The sequence below is a fragment of the Rhipicephalus sanguineus genome, chromosome 4, assembly GCF_013339695.2.
Source record: "Rhipicephalus sanguineus isolate Rsan-2018 chromosome 4, BIME_Rsan_1.4, whole genome shotgun sequence".
NCBI lineage: Eukaryota > Metazoa > Arthropoda > Arachnida > Ixodida > Ixodidae > Rhipicephalus > Rhipicephalus sanguineus.
The window spans coordinates 162,202,448-162,225,722 of NC_051179.1; the positions used below are offsets into that span (position 1 = coordinate 162,202,448).

The 23,275-nt window shown below is 48.0% G+C and overlaps 1 protein-coding gene across 1 annotated transcript in view; it reads right to left on the minus strand.

Moving 5' to 3' along the window:
• Nucleotides 1-1,685: 1,685 nt before the first annotated feature.
• Nucleotides 1,686-23,275, minus strand: part of LOC119390867 (pancreatic alpha-amylase) — a 39,226-nt gene continuing 17,636 nt past the window's right edge. The window contains exons 4-7 of the mRNA XM_037658576.2: nucleotides 21,326-21,647; nucleotides 7,755-8,130; nucleotides 4,054-4,372; nucleotides 1,686-1,747 (exon numbers count right to left, since the gene is read on the minus strand). Coding sequence (XP_037514504.2) covers nucleotides 1,727-1,747; nucleotides 4,054-4,372; nucleotides 7,755-8,130; nucleotides 21,326-21,647 — 1,038 coding nt within the window. The 3' untranslated portion in view covers nucleotides 1,686-1,726. The remainder of the gene's footprint in view (nucleotides 1,748-4,053; nucleotides 4,373-7,754; nucleotides 8,131-21,325; nucleotides 21,648-23,275) is intronic.

Consider the following 23,275-nt stretch of genomic DNA (forward strand, 5'->3'; position numbering starts at 1 on the left):
TAAAGAGTTCCTTATCACTTCCACCGGTGCACAATGGGTCCCGCAACATCCATAACTTAGAACCACTGGTGTAGAGAATATTCGCATATATCTGTAATGAATATTTCATCATGTCGCTGCCTGTTGTTCACTGGGCGGTGGGGCTAGTCAAGCTGCCGTTATGTATCTTCTATCCTGCTACCCTCGTCAATCACCTCCACTAATGTACTTATGTGGTAAAAGAAATTCAAATTCAAAAGCCCACCGCCCCTCTGCTGTCTGCACTCAGCACTGTCGTCCAGGAAGGGTCGTCCCTCTGTGTCCTGGAACACCGTGGCTATTACAAACTATGGAGCACGGCCACAAATCAGCCTATATACGTCGTATGTAGGGAAACTGGAATGAGGTGCACTTGTCACAAAGAATTGCCGATACAGCGTAGAAGCACTGAATTATGATTGACGTGGGGCACATCAATGAGTACCGTGCGCAAAGAGCTATCCTTGGAGTGCCGGAAACAGAGACTGGTCGCCCTCTCTGCGTCACCAGCTACTCTCCCGTATGCTGGAGGGTACTTATCTGGCCAATATGAAAACGAGACTTTGCAGTTGCCGAGCTAAGCGTTGCGTTTGTCCTCATTGTTCACTTAATGTTATTTGCCACAGCCATTCTCGGGAAGAATGTGAAACGGTGAAGACTGCGAGACTGTGAAGTCCACAAAAATTCTCTATGTTTCAGATGAGGCATCTCCTACGGCAGTCACTGAACGCAGACCGCTCGCCACTCCTTACCAAACATCTGGAAATGCCTTCGGTTGAATAAACGCAGAGGTTTAGACACTTTCGGAACAATCACAACTTGCTGCACTTCTACAGTATTTCCGCACATTTGTCGACTTCATAAATGCATTCTAATGTCATCCATCAACAGTCGAACGTCATATGGACTCTGACTCTCACTCAAAGCTGCCCCAATTGTTCTATCATGTCCTCAATGCTGCGACAATCGTTTTATTGGCTGCGTAACACCTCGTCCCTGCAGAACCGGTCGACGACGTGTTCCGTCCACGTGTGATTAAGTGTGCACAGAACTCATCATATTCTATAGCCACGCACTGCGCATGCTGAAGTTAAAAGCCTCTGCTTGGCCACACTCACTAGCCTCCTGTAAAACCAGATACGCTCATTAGGGAAACAAAAGAAACTTTAGATTATTCTAAGAAGGCAACGTTTTGCGTTGTCTGTCAGGTTCCAATGGGAAAGTGAAACACTTCTGTTGTCGAAATAGCCGCTTTTGTATCTGAACTCCTTGTGTTCTTGTGCTCTTTTCAATGCTGAGATGATATGCAGTCGCGCTCAATATGACTTGCAACATGGTAGTGCGTGGCCTCACTAGCTCAAAAGTTGCGCATAGTTTCAACTTGCCATCATTTCCACAACTAAATGACATTCTTACTTGTCACATTCCTGAGGTGTGGAAACAGTATTTAGTGGTGGAAATAAGGGCTAGTGGAAGCTATGGTTGGCCTTTGCGCTCGTGAGGCCACGCGCTCCCATGTTGCAAGTCATATTGAGCGCGACTGTACATTTCAATCCACATGCAATATTACCTCGATTCTTTCGCGTGTTCAACATTACTTATTTTCATCACGATGTGGATCCCTAATTAGTAAAACAAAAAGGGTACTCAAAAGTTGCGACAATTTTATTTATCATTTGTGTACGTATATGATGGACCGCTGCTCTTGTTAGGCCCTCGGTAGCTTTGCCTGTAAAAGAGATGCAAGAAAGGTAAATCCGTTGATGCTATAACGCCATTTTTTGAAGCAGAATGATTAAAAGGGTCCAGAGCCAACCATCGTGCACGGCGAACAAACACATACAGCAGAAAGCAGATACAGCAGGTGCTGTGAGCAGCTCGGCCAAATCTTGCAGTCGTGCTCGGCAGGAAGAGTTTAAAAGCAGCGTGCGAAGTTGTCACTTTCTAAAGCGCCCTCTCGTCATACACAGGCCGCTCTTCACTCACTTCGGAACTGCCGGTGCCAGGCCTGTTTCGTCATACAGCAGACTCTTGTGGGTGCACGATAAACGCATACCAACATGAATGGTGCACATGGATAAAGAGTGGCGTTTGGATCGGTGGCGATCCAAACGCCACGTCACGTGCCGGCGCCGCGTCCTATAACGTGGTTATATTCCGCAGTAGTACGAGTAGCCCGTAATCTCACCGGCAGAGAACGATCACGTCTCATGACGCGCACGGACATATCTTCTCTCCCCCGTGTCGTCCCTCCCTGCGTAGATTTCAGCACGCTCGTCGGAAGGAAAGGAGAGAAAAAGCACTAAGAGCATGCGACAAATTCTTGCGACTCCACTTGCACTTGTCAAATTCAAGAAATTTCTTGCGGCAATAGATTCTCAGGGCAATAAACAGGGATACTCAGGATATTCGATTATTACTTCAAATAGTTTTACAGGAACCCTTTAGCACACATCTGTTTCTAGCATGAAGCAATAAAAAAAACGCATAGTAGTTTCTCGGTGAGAGAACTTCGCGGTTGAAGGGTAATCTGTTGTACAGTTATTTCGTTCTACATTTAAGCAGGTTACTCTTTACTGCTTGTCTGTACGCATATATTGAATGCGAAGCATTTCTTAGCGAACCAAAAGCACTTCGAGCGTTTCTATCTATCTATCTATCTATCTATCTATCTATCTATCTATCTATCTATCTATCTATCTATCTATCTATCTATCTATCCACCTACACCTGGGCGCTCTCGTGGTGGTCTTTTTAAATTGGTATATATCAAAATTGGCATAGCAGGACAAAAGTATGTGACGAACACCATTCAGAGGTCATGAAAAGAAAACTTGAACCTTCTGTCGCGTACTTCATAAAACTACTTCCACCAGTAACGCGTGGTACTTACCTCCTTGGGACGTCCTTAATATGTAGGTATGCGCCATAGGTGATTCACAGCCTATACCTGGGACTGCGCGAATATATTTTGGAAACCTTAACTCGACAGCTTTAAAGAGCTCGTCTCACAAAAAATGCTGTGCCTACGTCGGCGGACTTAGTCAATGAGCGAAGAATCCCCGCGGAAGAATAGAAAATTCAGTATTAGAGCGGGAATCGAACCCGAGCCTTCTGCATGGCAGTCAAGTGTTCTACCACAAAGCTATGCCAGTGCTTCAAACTGCTTTCGAGAAGGACCCCAGAGAAGAGGCTTGTCTGGGCCACTCCATTTGGTTGCAGTGCTGGCTGTCCGCTTTTATAACAAAGCGATAAGCATTGCATATGTACCCATGTGACCCAGCAAGGTAAGCGTTGCTCGAATATGCGGAGAAACGCTACTAACGCTAATTCCAATAAGCAATTCATCGCAACGCAGCGTGCACTTAAGTGAAGTCTTTGCTGTAACGTGAGTGACATTGTTATGTCAGACGATGAGCCACCCTCTGCGCGCCAGTGTAGTCGACGTGTCTGGCATGCCCACGGTATCCGCAAAACTACTCAAAGACGTCGACCCACCTCGTAACGCTTAGCTCAAAGCAAAAAATACCGCATAAGCTGCTACTCGCTGACTGCTTCGCATGAAATCGATTCCCAATGCGTGGGATCTGCCGATTTTTTTCAGATAATATTTGTCTTGTTTTCTTTTTTAATCAGAAATTTCGTTAGCTGTTTGGTTTCGGCTCTTTATTGTGCACTTAAGTTTTGTTTTTACTTCGCAATTCCTTTTCTCTAAATACCACTATTCTTAGATTCGATAGCATTATATAACCATATAATTCTTGGTAAATACCCGAACGAGGGTGCGAACGACGTTAATAATGGTAACAACATGGAGAAAAATCTGAAAAAAATTGTAGCGCAGGAAACACACACACAAAAGACAGGAGACGACATGCAATGCTCGGAAGTCGTATGCTCTTTTTTGTATATATGTTGCCAGCGCTACAAATAGTTTCTGATGTACAACGAACAGGTCCAAATCGCCACAATTCAGGCGAAAAAATTTCTCGGTGCTTCTGCATGCATACACTCGTGCATGCATAATAGACTTACACGAACGTGTAGTGCGATCACAGGATCCTCCCACGAGTTGTCCACGGTAATATTGACCTTGCCATCTGGTCTCACAACAAACGACCTTCCAGTGCAGCGGTTTGATGTCATAACACCAGATATGACGTCGCAGTATCTTCCCGGTGGCAAAGAAGTCTGAAGAACTGCTTCCAACCGGCGGTCCTCGTTGTTCATGGCGACGAACGTCGCGTTTCCACGACCGAATGCGATTGCATGATACCCGTTGTCCCACCACTTCGTGACAGGAGACAACCCCGCCACATTGTGCAGCTCGACGAGGTTGTAGATCTGTCGCCACCTAGACGAAAAACGAAATTGCAAGTAACTGCAGTACGTATACGCACTCATAATTGAAAATTTTGTTGAAGCGCACTAAAAAACAGACGGACAGAAGAGACTGACAAGGACAGCGCTTGCTCTCACAACTGAAGTTTTATTAATCAGAAAAAGGTATTTAAAGCGGTTACATGGCTCATCGCGCATGTGCAACAGAACAGGGTGCAACAGGATACGCACTACATATCTATCGTAATCCATCGTGTGGAGTATGTACACTGGTGCAGCTGGCGCTCTAAAATCGACTGCTACTGCTTACTCAGAGTAAGCAATAACACGATAGTGTCCAAAATTCGCATGCCTACTTGTTTTTCTGTTCATTGGCGTGGCCTGCGCTGAGGCATTGCGCCAGAATGTATGGGGGCTTTCGCGACTGTTTCAGAATGATCTCAGGTGGCACGCACGGCACGAGTAACTGAGCTTATTCTCGACCATACGCGAGTATTATAATCGTGTGCCACCTAAGAAAAAATGTAGGCTGCGCCCACAAAACTTCCACAGGCCTATTATTCAATTGGGCAAGACAGTTTAACTAGCTCGTTTCCGTACGAAGCTTAAGTATGTGTTCTTTTTTAAAGTACATACATACTACGAATATACTGAACTGAAGTTTCGTTCTTTCTGCCTAAAATTTCAGCCTGATACCAGTGGTACGAACATGTTTCTGGATGACAACGTCATCTACCTAAATCACCCTATCAGTGCTTCGCCTCACGAGATTAAGCAAGCGCATTTGCATGGTACATCTATGCAAACTTTCAGTTGGATATACAGCCATAGCTGTGGGCCGAATTTGTATTTATTTATTAGGTTGCAGCCGAATATAGCGAATGTTCGAATGAACGTTGCCGCATGTAAAAATGCTGACGCCTGCAACCTGGTGTTTAGATTATCGGCGACCTACGATCGTGTTCGCCGCCTTCTTTGTATTATGGGTGTCGCTCACTTGTACAGTGATTGTTGCTAGGTTTTCTGGGCACATGTTCCCCCGATAAAGAGTATAGTCTTCACCAGCTATATTCCCGTTTTATTTCCCGTCACAACCATGTGCCAATAGCAAACATTTTTTGTACCGCACTATATTACGTTTCATACATCAGGTTCAAGGCAGTGGAAGCTATGCGATAAGTTTGGTCAGCGCAACATATAAGTCCGCGCTTCTGTTCGGTCACCTAATGAAACGTATACTCCGGTATATAAAATGCATTACCTCTCATTTATGTTCGTCATCCACTCATGTCATGCCATACCAATTTTGGCATATATCCAGTTAACAAAACTGCCGGAAGCGCAGCAAGGCAGCGTCATATAAATCACGAAGTACATGGCATGCATGTAATTGTTTTGACCTTACCACCTGTCATTTATATTGGTCCATACCGTCACGTCAAACATTACCAAATTTGGTACATGCCAAGCTAGAGAAACGGCCGCAAGCGCACCATGGGTGTGGCAGGTAAGTCATGCCGTACATGACATGCATGTCATGATTTTCATCTTACCACCTATTTTTATGTTTGTCATACAGAAATGTCCCGTCATGGCAATTTTGGTATATATCCATTTACTTAAACGGCCACGAATGCTCCGAGACCATGTCGTGTAAATCATGCTGCACATAACATGCGTGTTATGATTTGCGCGTTAGGACCTGTTATTCATGTTCGTCATACACTCTTGTCATGTCATACCAAATTTGGTATATATCAAGTACACGAAACGGCCGCAAGAGCACCAAGACTATGACATATAAATCATGTCGTTCATGACATTGGTGTCACGATTTTCATGTTATGACCGGGCATTTACGTTCGTCACACAGTCACGTTATGGCATACCGATTTCGGCATACATTCCATGAACGAAACGGCCAGGAGAGCACAAGGTCGTAGGCGGATAGATAGATAGATAGATAGATAGATAGATAGATAGATAGATAGATAGATAGATAGATAGATAGATAGATAGATAGATAGATAGATAGATAGATAGATAGATAGATAGATAGATAGATACGCTCAAAGTCGCAGAAGTTCGCTAATAAATGCTTCGCATCCAAACGTCTCCCAAGCCCCATAGTGTTGCGCCTGAAGTATGAAACGGAGTACAGGTAAAATAATCTTTGTTGCTTCGACTGCAAGACTACATTAAATTTCATGCTATTCATAACTGCAAGCACATCGCTTTGATCCTTAGTAGTAGTACTATTTGACAAATTTGCTTGTTTCGTTTGCCTGTGCAGACCCAGAGCATGGGACGGGAACCTCGTCCAGGGCACCAGTTTCTGCAATCCAGCTGACCGGGACGAAGAGTCTTCGCCGCTCGTCCAGGACTGTCCTATAAAGTACGCCTCAACCCCGCTTATTTGTCGATCTGTCCTACCGTTCTACCCGGTGACCTGAGAATACACGCTACTTCGATATCAGTTGGTGCAAGTGCTGGTGTGCTAAAATACATATCGATTAGAATGCGGCTCATACGCAAAGCCTTGGGAATTTAGCTTTATATCTGATCTCTACGACTCGACACATTACTTGTGCACTCAAATTTTCGCGACACTCAAAGATGCTGCATCGTCTAGTAATCTTTCCTGCACAAAGGATGTGCTGAGAGCTATAGAAATGTTCACGCATGGACATACGAACGCATTTGCCGGTTTGCCTTGTGGCTTCTTATGTCCCTCAATGTGCCACCTTTGTGTGTCCTGGCGCAACTTAAGCCCGAAATCGAGCCAGCACGAGGCATCAATGAATGTAACAGGTCAAGACGCCGGTTGCTTTCTCTCCTGCTTCGTAAATGGTATGCGTGCCATCATTTTTGTCGTCTTAGCGTGCGTTTGTCTATATATAGACAGGATGTTCATGTAACAAGAACGAAATATTTTTTGAAAAAAGGTCGCTAACCGCAACGGTAATAAACGAACCGCTTGTGGTTCGCATCATGCAGCGCTCATTAGGAATTTTTTATATTACCTTCAACTATTTATTTCATTTTATCAATATGCAATTTTTTATTTGATGGAGCCTGCGTTAGACCTGCGCTGGGCCTCTGCCGTGGAGCATGTAGTATATCATAGGTATATATGTAGTATATCGTAGGTATTTATGCGAGCATTACCTGGGAAATCCAGGATTCGAAGGAAACCCGTCTGATCGAGAATATTCATGGTGGGAACTAGCAAACTCCGACCAATCGGTAAAGCAAAAAAAATTGACGTTTTGGCCCCACTACGGGGGCCTTGTTCACAGAGAATGAAAATATTTTGGGGGAGTTGGTTAATGGGTTTGATGTGACGTTATCATCGAGTTTTTATCGGGGGCAGAGTGATATCGGGGCAGCATTACCTGTGCTCACATATCCGTCCATCTCCACAGGTGTTGTCTCTGTGTCGAACAACACGTCGGATGTTCCACGAGGCATCGGACGGCGGTCCGATCCAGGCATTCTGGTCAACACCGTCGCGGAAGTTACGGGACCAGCGGTAGCTGCTCATAACGCGAGGCAGTCCATACGGCCACGCTAGGAGGAAAGCGACGGCCATCTTATACAGCCGAGGTTCGAAGAACGTGAGCACGTCCGCGCCGCCGGCTCCGTGGCCCCGCTGGTTGTCGTGGTTGTCCACAAAAGTCAGCGCGTCTCCACCCGGAAGGAAGCCCCAGTCCTCGCCGAAGTTTCGAAGGTACTTGAGCAGCTGATTTGGTCGTTTCCTCAGCACGGCTCCTTGACATAAGCGAAAACGTAAAAGTACAGTCAAGATTATGCCAGTCGTGTGTGATATCGTTCATTTAGCAAACTAGGTAGCAGCACCACCGCCACTCTCTAAAAGTTTCATTAAACATACCTATCTATCCATGGTCTGAGCTTTTACTAATCACTTGGAAATGATAGCGCATGGTTGATTTTATCGTCACAGTCAAAGATAAAACCTAGCCGTTCATTTAATACAGGCAGATGAGCGACCAGAATAATTTTTAAAGGCCAGTCGTCAGTGACAATAAAAGAATAAGTGAGCCCACCTCGTCTGAAAATTGCCTGTTTTTTTCAGTTCCATGCGGAGTCTACAAGAAAACTGTTTTTCTTTCCGTCAACGTAAGGCGATCGCCGCTATAAAGAAATAAACTGCATAAAATCGAATAAATTTTCTTGTCTGTATTGCGGGCTTAAACCCAAGCCCGGACGTTCCTAAGGCTAGTGTCTTAACCATTGGGTTATATGCCTTTTTTTTCTCGAACATTCGTGCTATTTATTAGAATTCACATGAGAGTGCAGATTCAAGAAAAGCACGAATAGTATGACACAGATTTAGAATCACATAGCGACAATGAGCGCACAAGCATTAGTAAAAAAATAATTGGACAGCAAATCTGAAATGCAGCATTCCAGGGAGAATTCTTTATACACACCCATGCGTGCAGAATGGGAACATATGTGAATCATACGAATATGTCGTACCTGCGGCACACACGCATACACACAAATGTAATAGCAGAACGCTTGCTATGAAGGCTTTCTTGAATTATTTCTTAATGGCTGAATAAATGTCCTCCGTAGGCAACGTGTAATGTCGACATCGAGCGTTGCACACGTCCTATGTTCGGAATTTGCGAAAATTTAATGACAACCACGCTTTCAATAATTTCGTGCTCGGCCTGTCAATGGAAAGTTCCAGGCGCCGACGAACGCTATACAAAGATGACAGACGCCATGCCTATGTAGCTCTAAGAGAAATGCCGCGACTTCACAGAATCCCTACACTAAACTGTGTCTAAACGTCACTTAGAGAGCTCCCGAATGGCGCACGCATTTCTGTTATGAGATCAGAGCGCAGCACTGTTCATGAACGTGTCGAAAAGTCACATCAAGAACTTCACCTGTCTTTGTTCATAACCATGATCACGTGGTGTGCTTCAGGTGTAAGTGCGGTGACTTCCACTTGAGTGGCTCTCTCTGCAAGCGTTTCTGGTGCTGACGGCGCTGATATGGCACATTAATACGCGTAAGCACAACAATACGCTTTATCGTTTTTGCGTATTTCAATAACCGGCGTTAAGCGCTAAGCACACTTACAACGCTATCGATTCGGAAATTGATAACGTTGTGAACGTTCCGTTTCAGTGTATATGTGCGCGTTTTTACAATAAACCAGCAGTTGGCAGTTAGCGCTAGTCCTGTTTGCATTCTTGTCTTTGTCTACTCCGTGCTGATTTTAACTATGGATACGTACCAACGCATTCACTCGCTTTTAAGATTGGGAAAAGGCGTGCCTGGATGTATCACAAATTTCGCGAATGTTGAGTCATTTCCTATATTGCATGTGCGACGTCAACAGCGACGGCCTTCTAGGACGCATGGAAAGATCAGCGATTGCTCTGTATAACGTTGCAGGCGTGTGCAAACATCCGACGCTCTTGACGCGCTAATCCGACAACGACGATAGACGATTGCACTCAGCTTTATCGCCCTTCTTAGAGAGCAGCACTTTTTCTACACGCGCATGATCTGCCGTTAAAGGGATTGACTCATAGTTTTGGCGTTCAATTTTTATTGACGGACGAAAGACTCGGGCAGTATAGTAGAGCCTAAGAAGTCAACACGGCCCCTTATGGCTCGGCCTAACACGAGCCGAAGGCGAGAGCCACCTTATTCTTTTTCTTGGACAATCGCATTGAACCCCCATCCCCCCTCCTCGTCCTCGAAAGCTTTCTGCACCAAATATGGTTTCGCGGTGCCTCAGGGATCGGAGGCACTGAAAGCTTTCTCATGTGGTTTTGCAGTGCCTCCGTGATCGGCCCGCTTTCGGCCAAGCGGCGATGTCATGCGATGACTTGATCAGGTGACGCCACGTTCCGTAATGTCACGATGATACGAAGACATAAAAGCACGTAGTCATACCACAGTTACATTGTACAGTACCCACGGATCAGGGGCGTAGCCACGTTAGGGCACACCCGGGTCCGTGCCCCCCCCCCTCCCCCAAAATTTTTTTTTGCCATAGCATACAGAGCAGAAAATGACACTCGACCACATCTGCCTGCTCGTCCCCACTACAGATCAAGGAGGTGCCCCCCCCCGAAAAAAATTTCTGCCTACGCCCCTGCCACGGATGGAACCGCGACATTTTAGGGTTAAGCAATGTACGTATTTTCGTTTCCACCGTATTCAGTTCATATCGTATCGGCGTAATTTTTACTCGTACAATTACATCAGAGCCAATGTTTCCTTTAGCGGCCAGATTCGTTGCGATAAAATGCGGTTATATCTAGAGATTGCGAATACCAATCGTTTTGACAGCGAGTGTCAATCCGTGAGTACTGTACGTGTCATCAGTGCCAATTTATTTCTTCCAGAACCATTGTCCACCGGTTCTCTAAAACGCTTGGCGAAGCTGATCCTCCTTAGCTTTCCCTTTATTGCGAGACGTAACACCCGATGCTTTAACCTAACCGCTTCATTTTAAATAATGAAGATTCCAAAATATAATGCAGTCGAACAAAAGTAGCATGCATCTTTTATTAGCCTGCCCTTGTGTATTTTTGCTATAATCGAAGTATACACGAACTTAAAGGGGCCCTCAAACACTTTTGAAAGCAACCATCGAATGGCTTCATTAAACTAGTTTATTTTCTCATGAATCGACTGCCGCAATTTTTTTAAGAAACCGTCGAGTACGAGCGGAGTTACAGGGATTTGTTGCACGCTGTAATGGCTTTCTCTCTTCTCTCGTCCTGTTCAGCGCGCTGGAAGCTAATCAGGGAGGGATGGCACGGGGGGGGGGGGGGGAGAAGATGTGTCATGTGCAAATCATGGCCTTGAGCACTTTTTTTTTATTCGAACGCGCGACTTCTTGTGTGAACGCGAGCCCTCGCTCGGGCAAGTGGCGACCTCCCGCGGCAATCGTTGTAGCTATGCAGCTCGCGATGCTCAAATCAGCCAATGGCCGTTAATTTGAGTATATGGCGCGGTCATTTGGGTATATAGCATCATTTGTAAAAAAAAAAGAGGGAACGATTTCTAGCTCCCTTTGAGAAATATTTGTAAATTCAAAGCCGCGTGCTGTGCTGTAACTAGGGCTCCGTGTTTTCGGTGTTTATATTTCTTGATAATCGGCGGATGTTTGTCACAGCTTATATTTTTGGCGGAAATTCGGCGTTTATAGGAGTTTATTTCTCGTAAATGCCGAATTTTTGGAAATTCGGAGTTTCGCATTAGTCTGAAAACCCCAGAGTTTTAGATCAAATGAAAACACATGAAGCACATTTTATTTTTTCTAGAAGGTGAAATACTTGAACACAAAACACCTGTACTTGTGCGTACAACAACCTTAGCTTAAAGCTTATTGTAAAACACGCAAGTATACTTTGCGAGGTTGCTGTCAGCGATCGAAGCGCGCTTCTTTCGATTGATGACTCCAAGCTTTGAAAATGTCCTTTTAACGTTAGCGCTAGAAACAGGCAACGCCAAAAGACGCAGCGCGCAGCGAGAAAGCACTGGTCACTGGACTGTGTGACGTCTCCAAAACGACAGGGGTTTAACAACGTCACATATTTCATAGCACTGATAGTTCGCAAAAACGCTCAGGAACTGGCTCTTGTCGTCAGTTTCAATAGGCGCATAGGTTGGGAACGCGCAGGGCAGGTCGTGCTTCACATTTGGATTCAGAATTTGAACACAGTACCATAACTATTCTTTGCTGTATTGGAGTTGATCGCACAGGCTCCTCTCAGATGTCTGTCTCCACTCTTCGGCGACAGCAGCGTAGTATCGTGGATGTCTGCGACAGTCGTTAAGACGTCATTCTCATCAAGGAGGTCGAACAGACTTGTGACATCTGATGCGAATACCTCGAATAGATCACGCCACTGACTGATGAGTGCGGGCAAACGAACCCCGAGTATGGGATAAACTTGGTGTGCCAGGGTACTCTCTGCCTCAAGTTCCTTAATGACTGAGAGCACGGCACACGAATTGGTCTTCAGAAACCTCATTTTAACGAGCAAGTAGTGTACAGCTTCAGGCGATGAAATAAGACTCTTGAGCTTCTCAAACTTTGTTCCCTTGGTTTTGTCGCTTCCCAAGAAATACAAAATGGCGCGCCATTAGTCCAAAATATTTTCTAGAGCTTATAAACAGAGAACCACCTCGAAGGACACATGGTTTTCAGTGACTTCAAGGACATTCCCATGGCCAAGCACACAAAACCAAACTTACGTCGCAGCCCCCACGCCTACTTCAACAAGGCAGGCAAGTGCACAACAAAATCTTGAACTACTACGTTAAATGAGCTCGTCCTGATTCCATCCTCCAGAGCAATGTTGAGTAGGTGGCACGAATCTTTGAAGTGAAGCGCCTAGAATTTGGGGTTGGAGAGTTGCAAGTCCTTGTGAAGCTTCTGCATGTAGGAAGCTGAGTCGGAGCACAGTACAGCTACGTCGCCTAATACAGCTACGCGCGGTAAACTTTCAATCGGTCAAACCACAAGATATATCAATGAGCGCTTAGAACTTGCCCTTTCGTTAAAGAACGGAACCAGTACAATAAAAAGTTGGGCGAGTTGGTGTTGGTCCAGGTCATATTGGCCCTTGAAATCGGAGTTTATCGGATAAATCCGAATTGTCAAAATTTCTACCTGCGAGTGTTTATCGGATTTTTTTTGGATAAAACCGAAAACACGGAGCACTAGCTATAACGTCCGATTCGCGTGTTCTCAGGAGCCTCGACTACCGATCTGTGGAGTTTTCTGACGCTGCTGAAGAAGTGTTACAGGGCCCCTTGAAGCATACTCTCATAGAGAGTAGGTTAGGTGTACAAAAATGTTAGCCAAGCGACAAGGATCGCATGTTATTCGCGGTTAGTCAATCAGAGCTGCAAAAGAGCCCATAAATGAAATAGATCAACATACGAACATCCATAAAAGAACTTGTAGTTTACGCCACTGAATCGGTCAGGACAATAAGTATCTAGGTAATTTTTTTTTCCAAATCGCAGCAGTCAGTGACGATGGTGAAACTACGTATACATGCACTCACCTCAGTCCTGCAGTACACGAGCATTCCCCTTTTAAAACAATGCCAAAGCGCGATTCAAAACAGGATTTCAATACTAATGAAATAACATTTCTATTTTATTCCAGTTTTCGCAAGACAAACAAATGTGGCAGCTGTTTATACTGTGCTGCTCGGAGCAACTGGACTACGCGGCTGTCACATTAATAAACGGTGGACAGGGTACATACATAAATTTTATAGATTTGGCCAAGCTGCAGTAAAACACGTCGCATCATAGAGAAAAGATACACTAGACAGCCGCAGCCTTTGGAAAAATTGAAAACAAAAATCACCGATGATTAGGATGCTGCCTAATGTGAATTCACAGCACAGCTGTTTAGGTGTTTTGATTTTGCAATAAGTTGAAGCAAATGCTTCTGCTTCTGCGGCGCACAAATCTGGACTCTGGCGACGGTGGCCCTGAGCCTCCGCTCGGGCAGCTCGTTTATCAGCAGCGGCAGGCGACGCACTTCCATCATCTGCGTCGCTATTTTTTTTCAGAAAGAACTAGTTGATACTACTCTGTATATAGGCACACGGTTTACATTGAGAAGGAAACGCCGTGAGTAGCGTGCATGGCGCGGACAATTTCGTGCAACCCATTTCACATCAACCGCCGCAGACGGTGCGTGGCGCGACTGCCTCGCTAACCGGGAGTCCGCGGAAGGCAGCGCGTGGGCGCGTTCCACAACAGCGGACGCAGGACGGCGCGCACTGCTGTGGCGCCGCGGGTCGTCGCCGCGAAACCTGTCGTCGCGCAGCTCGCCTTCTCTCCTCCTCGCACTCTCCTCGGTACCGGTCTTTCATCCTCCGCTGCGCGCGCTCTGCGTTCGCTCTCTTTCGTCCTGGTTCGCTCTATCGGTTACGCCGACGCCGCTCAACGCAGGAACGGCCGCCTAAGAGCTGTACTCAAAAAGAACTACTCAGGAAGCACACGTAACGAACAATTATGGGAAATGTTGATGTATTCATTAGTTCAACCAAAGAATTCCTGGGCACCTAAGTGATTCACATGTTAACGTTAAATGCTTGCATAATTTTAGCGCACATGCGCAAGTATACTCCGCTGTGCTACTCGATTCGTTGAGAATTAGGCCCTCTACTTGATATTGCCACGCCCACTTCTTGTCTTGTTTTGATGTATTCGGGTTTGACCGGCAGGGACGGTTATCAACGCTCGACGCTGTCCGCGAAGTAGTGTTCTAGAAGCGTCGCGATTGTAGTAGATCGGTTTGTTAAGATTGCGCCCCGCACGCGAATGTTCCAGTTTTGTCTAGAGATAACGCCGCCACCAGCGATATTGCAGGAAAGTTCGATAGCGCCTGTATAAAAAGCCGACGCGCTTGATCGCTTGTCAGTTGATCGACGGACGACGCCCTGTTCGCCACTATCTTTGTACAGCGTGTATTGCTGTAGTACTAGTTCTCATTTTCCGGCCACATGTTCGGCCAAATAAACAGTTTCAACTTGCAAACGCCGACTGCTGTCTTCGTCGACGTCACGACCACGTGACATCTGGTGGAGGTGCTGCTCCTTCCATGATCCGGACGCCCCCGCGAAGCGCTGACCCAAGCCGCGAGGAGGACGACGGCAAAGGAAACCCGGATCGTAGAACAAGCCGCAGGCAGAAGGGAGTGCAGCCAGAGTACGGGCTCCTTCCCGAAAACACCAGGCAGCCCCAGGTCCCAACACCGACCGCAGCGACGATGACCGACCCCGTGCAGCCTGCGCCGATACTTCTCCGGCAGCCAAAGGAGCCGCCAACTTTCCGCGGGTCGTCATTCGAAGACCCGGAAACCTGGCTCGAGACCTTCGAAAGGGTCTCAGCGTTCAACAACTGGGACTCCGAGGACAAGCTGCGCCACGTCTACTTTTACCTGGAAGATGCAGCAAGGACCTGGTTCGAGAATCGGGAGTCCACTCTTCGAACCTGGGACGCCTTTCGCAGCGTTTCCTGGAGACGTTCACAAGCGTCGTCCGAAAGGAAAGGGCCGCAGCCTTGCTGGAGACACGGGTCCAACTTCCAAATGAAAGCGTGGCCATCTTTGCAGAGGAAATGACCCGGCTATTTCGCCACGCTGACCCTGCCATGCCCGAGGACAAGAAAGTCCGCTTCCTCATGCGAGGAGTAAAGGAACAGCTCTTCGCTGGACTTATGAGGAATCCGCCGAATACCGTCGAAGAATTTGTCTCCGAAGCAACAACAATCGAGAAAACGCTTGAGATGCGAACACGGCAATACAACCGCAGCTTCTTGACCACAAGCTACGCCGACGTTCAAGCTCTAGGATCGGCCGACCTGCGTGAGACGATTCGAGCAATCGTGCAAGAGGAGCTGCGAAAAATTCTACCTTCGTCGCAACCTCAAGTGGATTCCATCGCCGACGTCGTGCGCCAGGAGATCCAGCATTCACTCGGTGCTCCTCAGCTAGCAGAGCCGCAGCCGCAAGCTATGATCTATGCTGCTGCAGCCCGCCGTCATGCTCCTCCTCCACGCCCACGCCAAGACGACACACCGCCGCAGTACCGTCGCCAGACGCTGCCAGCGACGCCCTACCGTCCACCTGTCGGCCAGACGCCGCCGCCGCCACCGACGCCCTACCGCCCACCTGTCGGCCAGCGCTACACCCCGAGGAAGACCGATGTCTGGCGTGCCCCTGACAACCGCCCGCTCGGCTGCCACTGCGGGGAGGCCGGCCACACGTACCGCCGCTGCCAGTACCGTCAGATGGGGCTACGCGGATTCCCCGTCAACGCCCCGCGCCCGCAGCCAGGCGAACGGCCTCGCGACATCGACGACTACCTCACAGGCTCACAGTGGCAAGAACGACGACCTTCCCGCTCACCGTCGCCCGGCCGCTACATGTCACCGCACCGCCGGCAGTACACTGGCCCGAACCGGGGCCGGTCGCCTAGCCCGTATCCGGAAAACTAAGGGCAGCAACCGATGGGGGTGCGGTTGCTGAACGACGAAATGCTGAAGATCCTCCGCCGTCGACGACGACACCGCGACGAAGTTCCGAGCCCCCGCCGCACGCCGAACGACGTCGACGTCCCGAAGACGAAACTTTGCGACCGGAAGCAGACCTGACGACACAACGCGGAAGCAGCGGTGCAAACCGACGTAGCCGTGACCCGACGTCGCGACGTAACCGCAACGCAAGACGGCGGACTAGCGACCTCGACGTTCTGATCGACGGCCACAACGTCACCGCTCTCGTCGATACTGGAGCCGACTATTCCGTCATCAGTGGGCCGTTCGCAGCAAAGTTGAAGAAAGTTAGGACTGCTTGGGAAGGCCCCGAGATCCGTACCGCTGGAGGCCATCTAATAACGCCGATTGGTGTCTGCACGACGAGAGTCACTATCAACAACCGGACTTATCCTGCGAGATTTGTAATCCTACAAAACTGCTCCAGGGATGTGATACTTGGAATGAACTTCCTAAGTGACCACGGCGCCGTCATCGACTTAAGAACCAAGTCGATAACCCTATCGTCGGAGAAAGCGACACCACCAGATACGAACCCATGTCAACATGCCCTGAACGTGCTCGAGGATCAAGTCAGCATTCCTCCTAGATCTAGCATCATAATTCCCGTCGGCACCGAAACGGCTGAATGCATCGAAGGTGTCATCGAGAGCGATCAGGGTTTGCTGCTAGACCGTGGCATTTGCGTCGCAAGAGGCATTGCTCGGTTGCATGAAGGAAAAGGAAGCGTGATGCTAACGAACTTCAGCCAGGAATACAGACACCTGAGCAGGGGCACGACGATTGCATGCATCGAAGAAATCTTGGCCGTAAGCGATGTGTTTGCCTTTTCAGATTCTGACGAAGCTACGACGACGATCCCTGAGCCACCCTTCGACGTAAACCCAAGTCTTCCCGCTCGCCAACAGCAACAGCTTCGACGCCTTCTGCAGGGATACAGGGACTTTCTCGTCGTCGTCGCGGGTCCGACAAACGCCCCTTGCTAAGCACCGCATCATAACAGAAGAAAATGCTCGACCACTCCGTCAGAGTCCCTACCGGGTTTCGACGCGGGAACGGGAGGTCGTTAAGAAACAAGTCGATGAAATGCTACGCGACGACATCATCCAGCCCTCCAACAGCCCGTGGGCGTCTCCCGTGGTGTTAGTGAAGAAGAAGGATGGCACCCTACGTTTCTGCGTCGTCGCCTGAACAAAATCACAAAGAAGGACGTATACCCTCTCCCACGGATAGACGACACCCTGGATCGACTCCACAACGCGAATTACTTTTCGTCGATGGACCTCAAGACCGGCTACTGGCAAATTGAAGTCGACGAGTGAGACCGAGAAAAGAGCGCCTTTATAACGCCGGACGGCCTGTTCGAGTTCAAGGACATGCCCTTCGGTCTTTGCTCGGCACCTGCGACTTTCCAACGAGTCATGGATACTGTATTAGCTGGCTTGAAGTGGCAGACTTGCCTTGTTTACTTGGACGACGTCGTTGTGTATTCCTCGAACTTCGACGAACACCTCCAGCGACTTCAATCCGTACTTCAAGCAATCAAGAACTCCGGGCTCACCCTGAAGCCAGAAAAGTGCCGCTTCGCGTACGAGGAGCTCTTGTTTCTGGGTCACGTGATCAGCAAGACTGGAGTGCTCCCAGACCCGCAGAAAACAGCTGCCATCGCCGCTTTCCCGCCACCCACCGACAAGAAGGCCGTGCGCCGATTTCTCGGCTTGTGCGCCTATTACAGACGCTTTGTCAAAGACTTTTCACGGATCGCCGAGCCACTAACGCAGCTCACGAAGACCGACGTCGAATTCAGGTGGCAAACAGCGCAAGTCGAAGCATTTCATGAACTGAAAGTACGCCTGCAGGCACCTCCGATACTTGCCCATTTCGACGAATACGCCGATACGGAGATTCACACCGATGCAAGCAGCATAGGACTCGGCGCCGTCCTTGTGCAACGGGCGGGCGGACTGGAAAGGGTTATCAGTTATGCTAGCCGGTCGCTGTCTAAAGCAGAGGTCAACTATTCCACAACAGAAAAGGAGTGCCTCGCCATCATCTGGGCTACGTCAAAGTTTCGCCCCTATCTCTACGGCAGGCCCTTCAAAGTTGTGAGCGACCATCACGCCTTATGTTGGCTAGCTAACTTGAAGGACCCTTCAGGTCGCCTCGCACGGTGGAGCCTGAGACTTCAAGAATTTGACATTACTGTCGTGTACAAGTCCGGAAGGAAACACTCCGACGCCGACTGCTTGTCTCGTGCCCCCGTCGACCCACCAACGCCCGACGACCAGGATGATGACAGCTTCTTGGGAGCCATAAGTACCGAAGACTTCGCCGAACGACAGCGAGCCGACCCTGAACTGAAAGGTCTAGTGGAATACCTGGAGGGCAGGACCATCGTTGTCCCAAAAGTATTCAGGCGAGGATTGGCATCATTTTCCTTGAAAAACAACGTCCTCGTCAAGAAGAACTTCTCTCCGGCCCGAGCCAGCTACCTTATCGTTGTACCTTCGGGACTGCGACCAGAAATTTTGCATGCCCTGCACGACGACCCGACGGCTGGACACCTCGGACTTTCCCGAACGCTCGCACGAGTACACGAAAAGTACTACTGGCCGCGCCTTGCCGCCGACGTCACTCGCTACGTAAGGACGTGCCGAGACTGTCAGCGACGGAAGACACCGCCCACAAGACCAGCAGGCTTCCTTCAGCCGATCGAGCCTCCTCGGCGACCATTCCAGCAGATCGGGATGGACCTCCTGGGGCCGTTCCCAACGTCGACTTGCGGAAATAATTGGATCGTCGTGGCTACCGACTACCTCACCCGCTACGCCGAAACAAAAGCCCTGCCCAAAGGCAGTGCCGCTGAGGGAGCCAAGTTCTTCGTTGAGAGCATCGTCCTTCGACACGGCGCCCCAGAGGTTCTCATCACCGACAGAGGTACGGCGTTCACGGCTGACCTAACTCAGGCGATCTTGGAATACAGCCACACAAGCCATCGCCGCACCACCGCGTACCACCCACAGACCAACGGCCTCACCGAGCGTCTAAATAAGACCATCGCCGACATGCTGGCCATGTACGTCGACGTCGAACACAAGACGTGGGACGCCATCCTTCCGTACGTGACCTTCGCGTACAACACGGCCGTACAGGAAACGACGCAGATGACGCCATACAAGTTGGTCTACGGACGGAGCCCGGCAACGACGCTCGACGCCATGCTACCAAACGTGACCGACGAGGAAAACATCGACGTGACCACCTACCTACAGCGCGCCGAAGAAGCACGACAGCTCGCCCGCCTACGGATAAAGAACCAGCAGACGACTGACAGCCGCCGCTACAACCTTCGACGACGCCACATGGAATACCAACCCGGTGACCGTGTATGGGTATGGACGCCAATACGCCGACGAGGACTTAGTGAGAAGCTTCTTCGACGATACTTCGGACCGTACAGGGTACTTCGACGCCTCGGCGCACTCGACTATGAGGTTGCCCCTGACGGCATTACGAACTCTCAGCGGCGCCGTGCGCGACCTGAAGTCGTCCATGTCGTGCGCCTTAAGCCGTTTTTTGCGCGTTAGCGAGCCTGGACACTCTATTTTTTTCCTTCGTTATTGTAATTTATTTGTGTATGCACTTGTTTTGTTTTGTTTTTGTTTTTTTTCCTCTCTTCTATGTTCTTTCATAAGCATCGGGACGATGCTTTTTCAGAGGGGGGCAATGCCACGCCCACTTCTTGTCTTGTTTTGATGTATTCGGGTTTGACCGGCAGGGACGGTTATCAACGCTTGACGCTGTCCGCGAAGTAGTGTTCTAGAAGCGTCGCGATTGTAGTAGATCGGTTTCTTAAGAGTGCGCCCCGCACGCGAATGTTCCAGTTTTGTCTAGAGATAACGCCGCCACCAGCGATATTGCTGGAAAGTTCGATAGCGCCTGTATAAAAGCCGACGCGCTTGATCGCTTGTCAGTTGATCGACGGACGACGCCCTGTTCGCCGCTATCTTTGTACAGCGTGTATTGCTGTAGTACTAGTTCTCATTTTCCGGCCACAAGTTCGGCCAAATAAACAGTTTCAACTTGCAAACGCCGACTGCTGTCTTCGTCGACGTCACGACCACGTGACAATATTTCAACGCGCACGCAGCTCTTTTTACCAGCGAAGCTGTTAAGGCTAGCCGCTTTTTGTGCGGCCAACGGCTATGTGCCCGGCGGCCTATCCGAAAACTATCATCATCCTAAACGGGTATGTACCACAGAGATTGGGTAAATCCCACTACTCACCACTCGCCCACTGAACACGAAGAAAACTATCGTCACAAAATGGGTGTGCGGAAAGAAGCCAAGCCAAAAAGTGAATTCGACAAGCTACTGGCCCACTCTACCGACAGCCTAGCTACAATTGAGTTCTGCATAGCTACAACTATTATAAGCAGCCCGTAGATCTATGATAGGTGCGAGCGCTGGGTTTCAGCGCGAGGTTCTGTATCTGGAGCTTGGACATCAGTGTCGTGTCTGGGACGGTGTGTGGTTTCACTCGAGCTTCTATGCGCTGAGAGTCGACATAGAAACAACCAAGCATCACATAGCCAAAGTCCAGCAACGATCTATAAGCAACCTAGAAACGACCTGCATCACCTAGCTAAGGCCTAGAAACAAGATTGACGCAACCAGATTAGTCTTCAGATTTCGTCCAGTTGTGCTGCTTCAAGCCTTGCGCGGATTAGTTGCGAGCTTCGCCATTTTTTTACTCATTTGTAGGATTCAACATTCGATATAGCGCATTTGTAGGATACGACACCGGAATAAGGCTTTCTTTATTTTTGAATGTTTTGAAAGTAGAGAGTAGACAAGGAAAGTTGGAGTATGCACGTACCTAGCTTAGCGCCGTAAAGGAACTCTGTCACTCTGCCCATTTGGTTGTAGTCCCAGCGGGTGATCGGCTCGCCTTGGCCCATGTCGATCACCTCCTGGTAGATGAATGGCCTGGTTCCCGCAGCGAAGAAATCTGTGCTGAGGTCATTAAGCTTTTCGTAGATGACTTTCAGGTCGGCCGGCCACATGTGTTTGGCGGCATCGATGCGAAATCCGGCTACGCCGAAACTGATGAGTCGATTCAGGAACTCAGAAATCTTGGCTTGAACGTGCTCTCTACCATGGTTCAGGTCACGAAGTCCGACCAATTCGCAGTTGCGCACCTGTAAGAATGGTCATAACCAGCGGGAGCACAATAAGTGCACTATTTACTGTGCTGCCATACTTACATATTTAAGTACTGCCGGCACTTACTTTTTCCTTCTAAATAATTACAGGCAGTTGGGGTTTTCTAATACAAGTGTGCAAATGTACGGACAAACGAAGCGGAACAACCCTATACCATTTTGCTATCTTTTCATTTGTCAAACAAGTAAATAACGATAAAGGTCAAGGTTACCATAGCGGGGCGTGTGTAGATGAGAACTAACAGGTGGTGCTGGTCGCCATTGCCGATTTTGAGTAAATTTACTTCAGATGCATGTTTTGGACCAAGAACAATGATCTTGGAAGTTACTTTCGGGAAAAAAACCTGTGGTTAAAATCCGAATATACAATATTCGCCTGCTGAGAACGCATTTGCTCTAATTTCTCCATTTATGAATTTTGAGCGCACTTAGGGGAAAAAAGGTACGTTTATTGTTGACGATATCTTTCTCTACAAATAAGCAATGTAATTCTGCTTTGTAAGAACATTATTTCATTTTGCTCCGGAAGAAATGTCGGCCGAAAATCACAAAATGGTAAAAGGCCTAAAATACCTCTAATTGAGGAATTTATTCCTGTAGACAAAATTAACTGAGGGTAATAAAACTCGGTGAATGTTGACTTTGATGGTTGACCTTGGTTTTGAGATATTTTCTGAGACTTCGCAATGCACCATCATACATTTAAATTATTCGTGAAATATATATGGTGTACGAAAACATCAAAGACGGTAAACATCTTTTCAAAAGAAGTGAATTTTTCATTTTAAAGCCTCTCTCGTGAAAGTCAAGGAGGTAGTCAACCATTCCTCATAAAATATTGCATTATTGAAGTTCGTAAGAAGTTTTGATGCGTCTCATGTGACGAACTCAGCCTTGCGGCAGCGGCAGCGCTGTTGTACTACAAGTCCGATGCAGCTTGCTAAAATATTTCTGCCCAACAGTTAAAAAGAAGCTAGTAATTTCATATTCCTTTATTGTCAGCCTTCTCTCAATCTTTTCCACTTTTACTTCATGTTTTCACTTCAAATATCATGCATCATGCACTCCTCGTCCTGACGTGAACTGCTGCCGAGGCTGCGCGACTTTGAAAAGCGCATAAGTTTTGCCCGCTTTTAAATTCATGACACGTATTCATTATTGTAAACTAATTTTAGGCCCTATACAGCACGGTTTCATATTTTCGTCACCTTGAGTAGTTCTTTATAACCGCGTTGACCAGCAATCCTGTGCTTGTCGCTCTTTGGCCAGAGTTGCCCTTGCGCAAGAAAAAACCTACCATCATCATGACCGCCGTCTAATAAGGAACAAATTGGCAGCTAGATTGCATGGTACGGCAAGGTTCGTCTTACAATCCACCTAAAAAAACTTGAATAGCCGATCCAGTGCACCACGCATGTGTTTCTTCCTCTGTTTTGAAGCGTGTAGTGGCAAGGTACTGCGAAAAACACGCGCCTTTGTTGAATATCTGCAGATACACAAGAATATTTTTTTATCCCCGGAACTTTAATACAAGATATTACTTGAACACTGTTCTGTTAAGGCTACGGCTGCTAGAAACCAATGTTTCGTCACGAAAAGCAAAA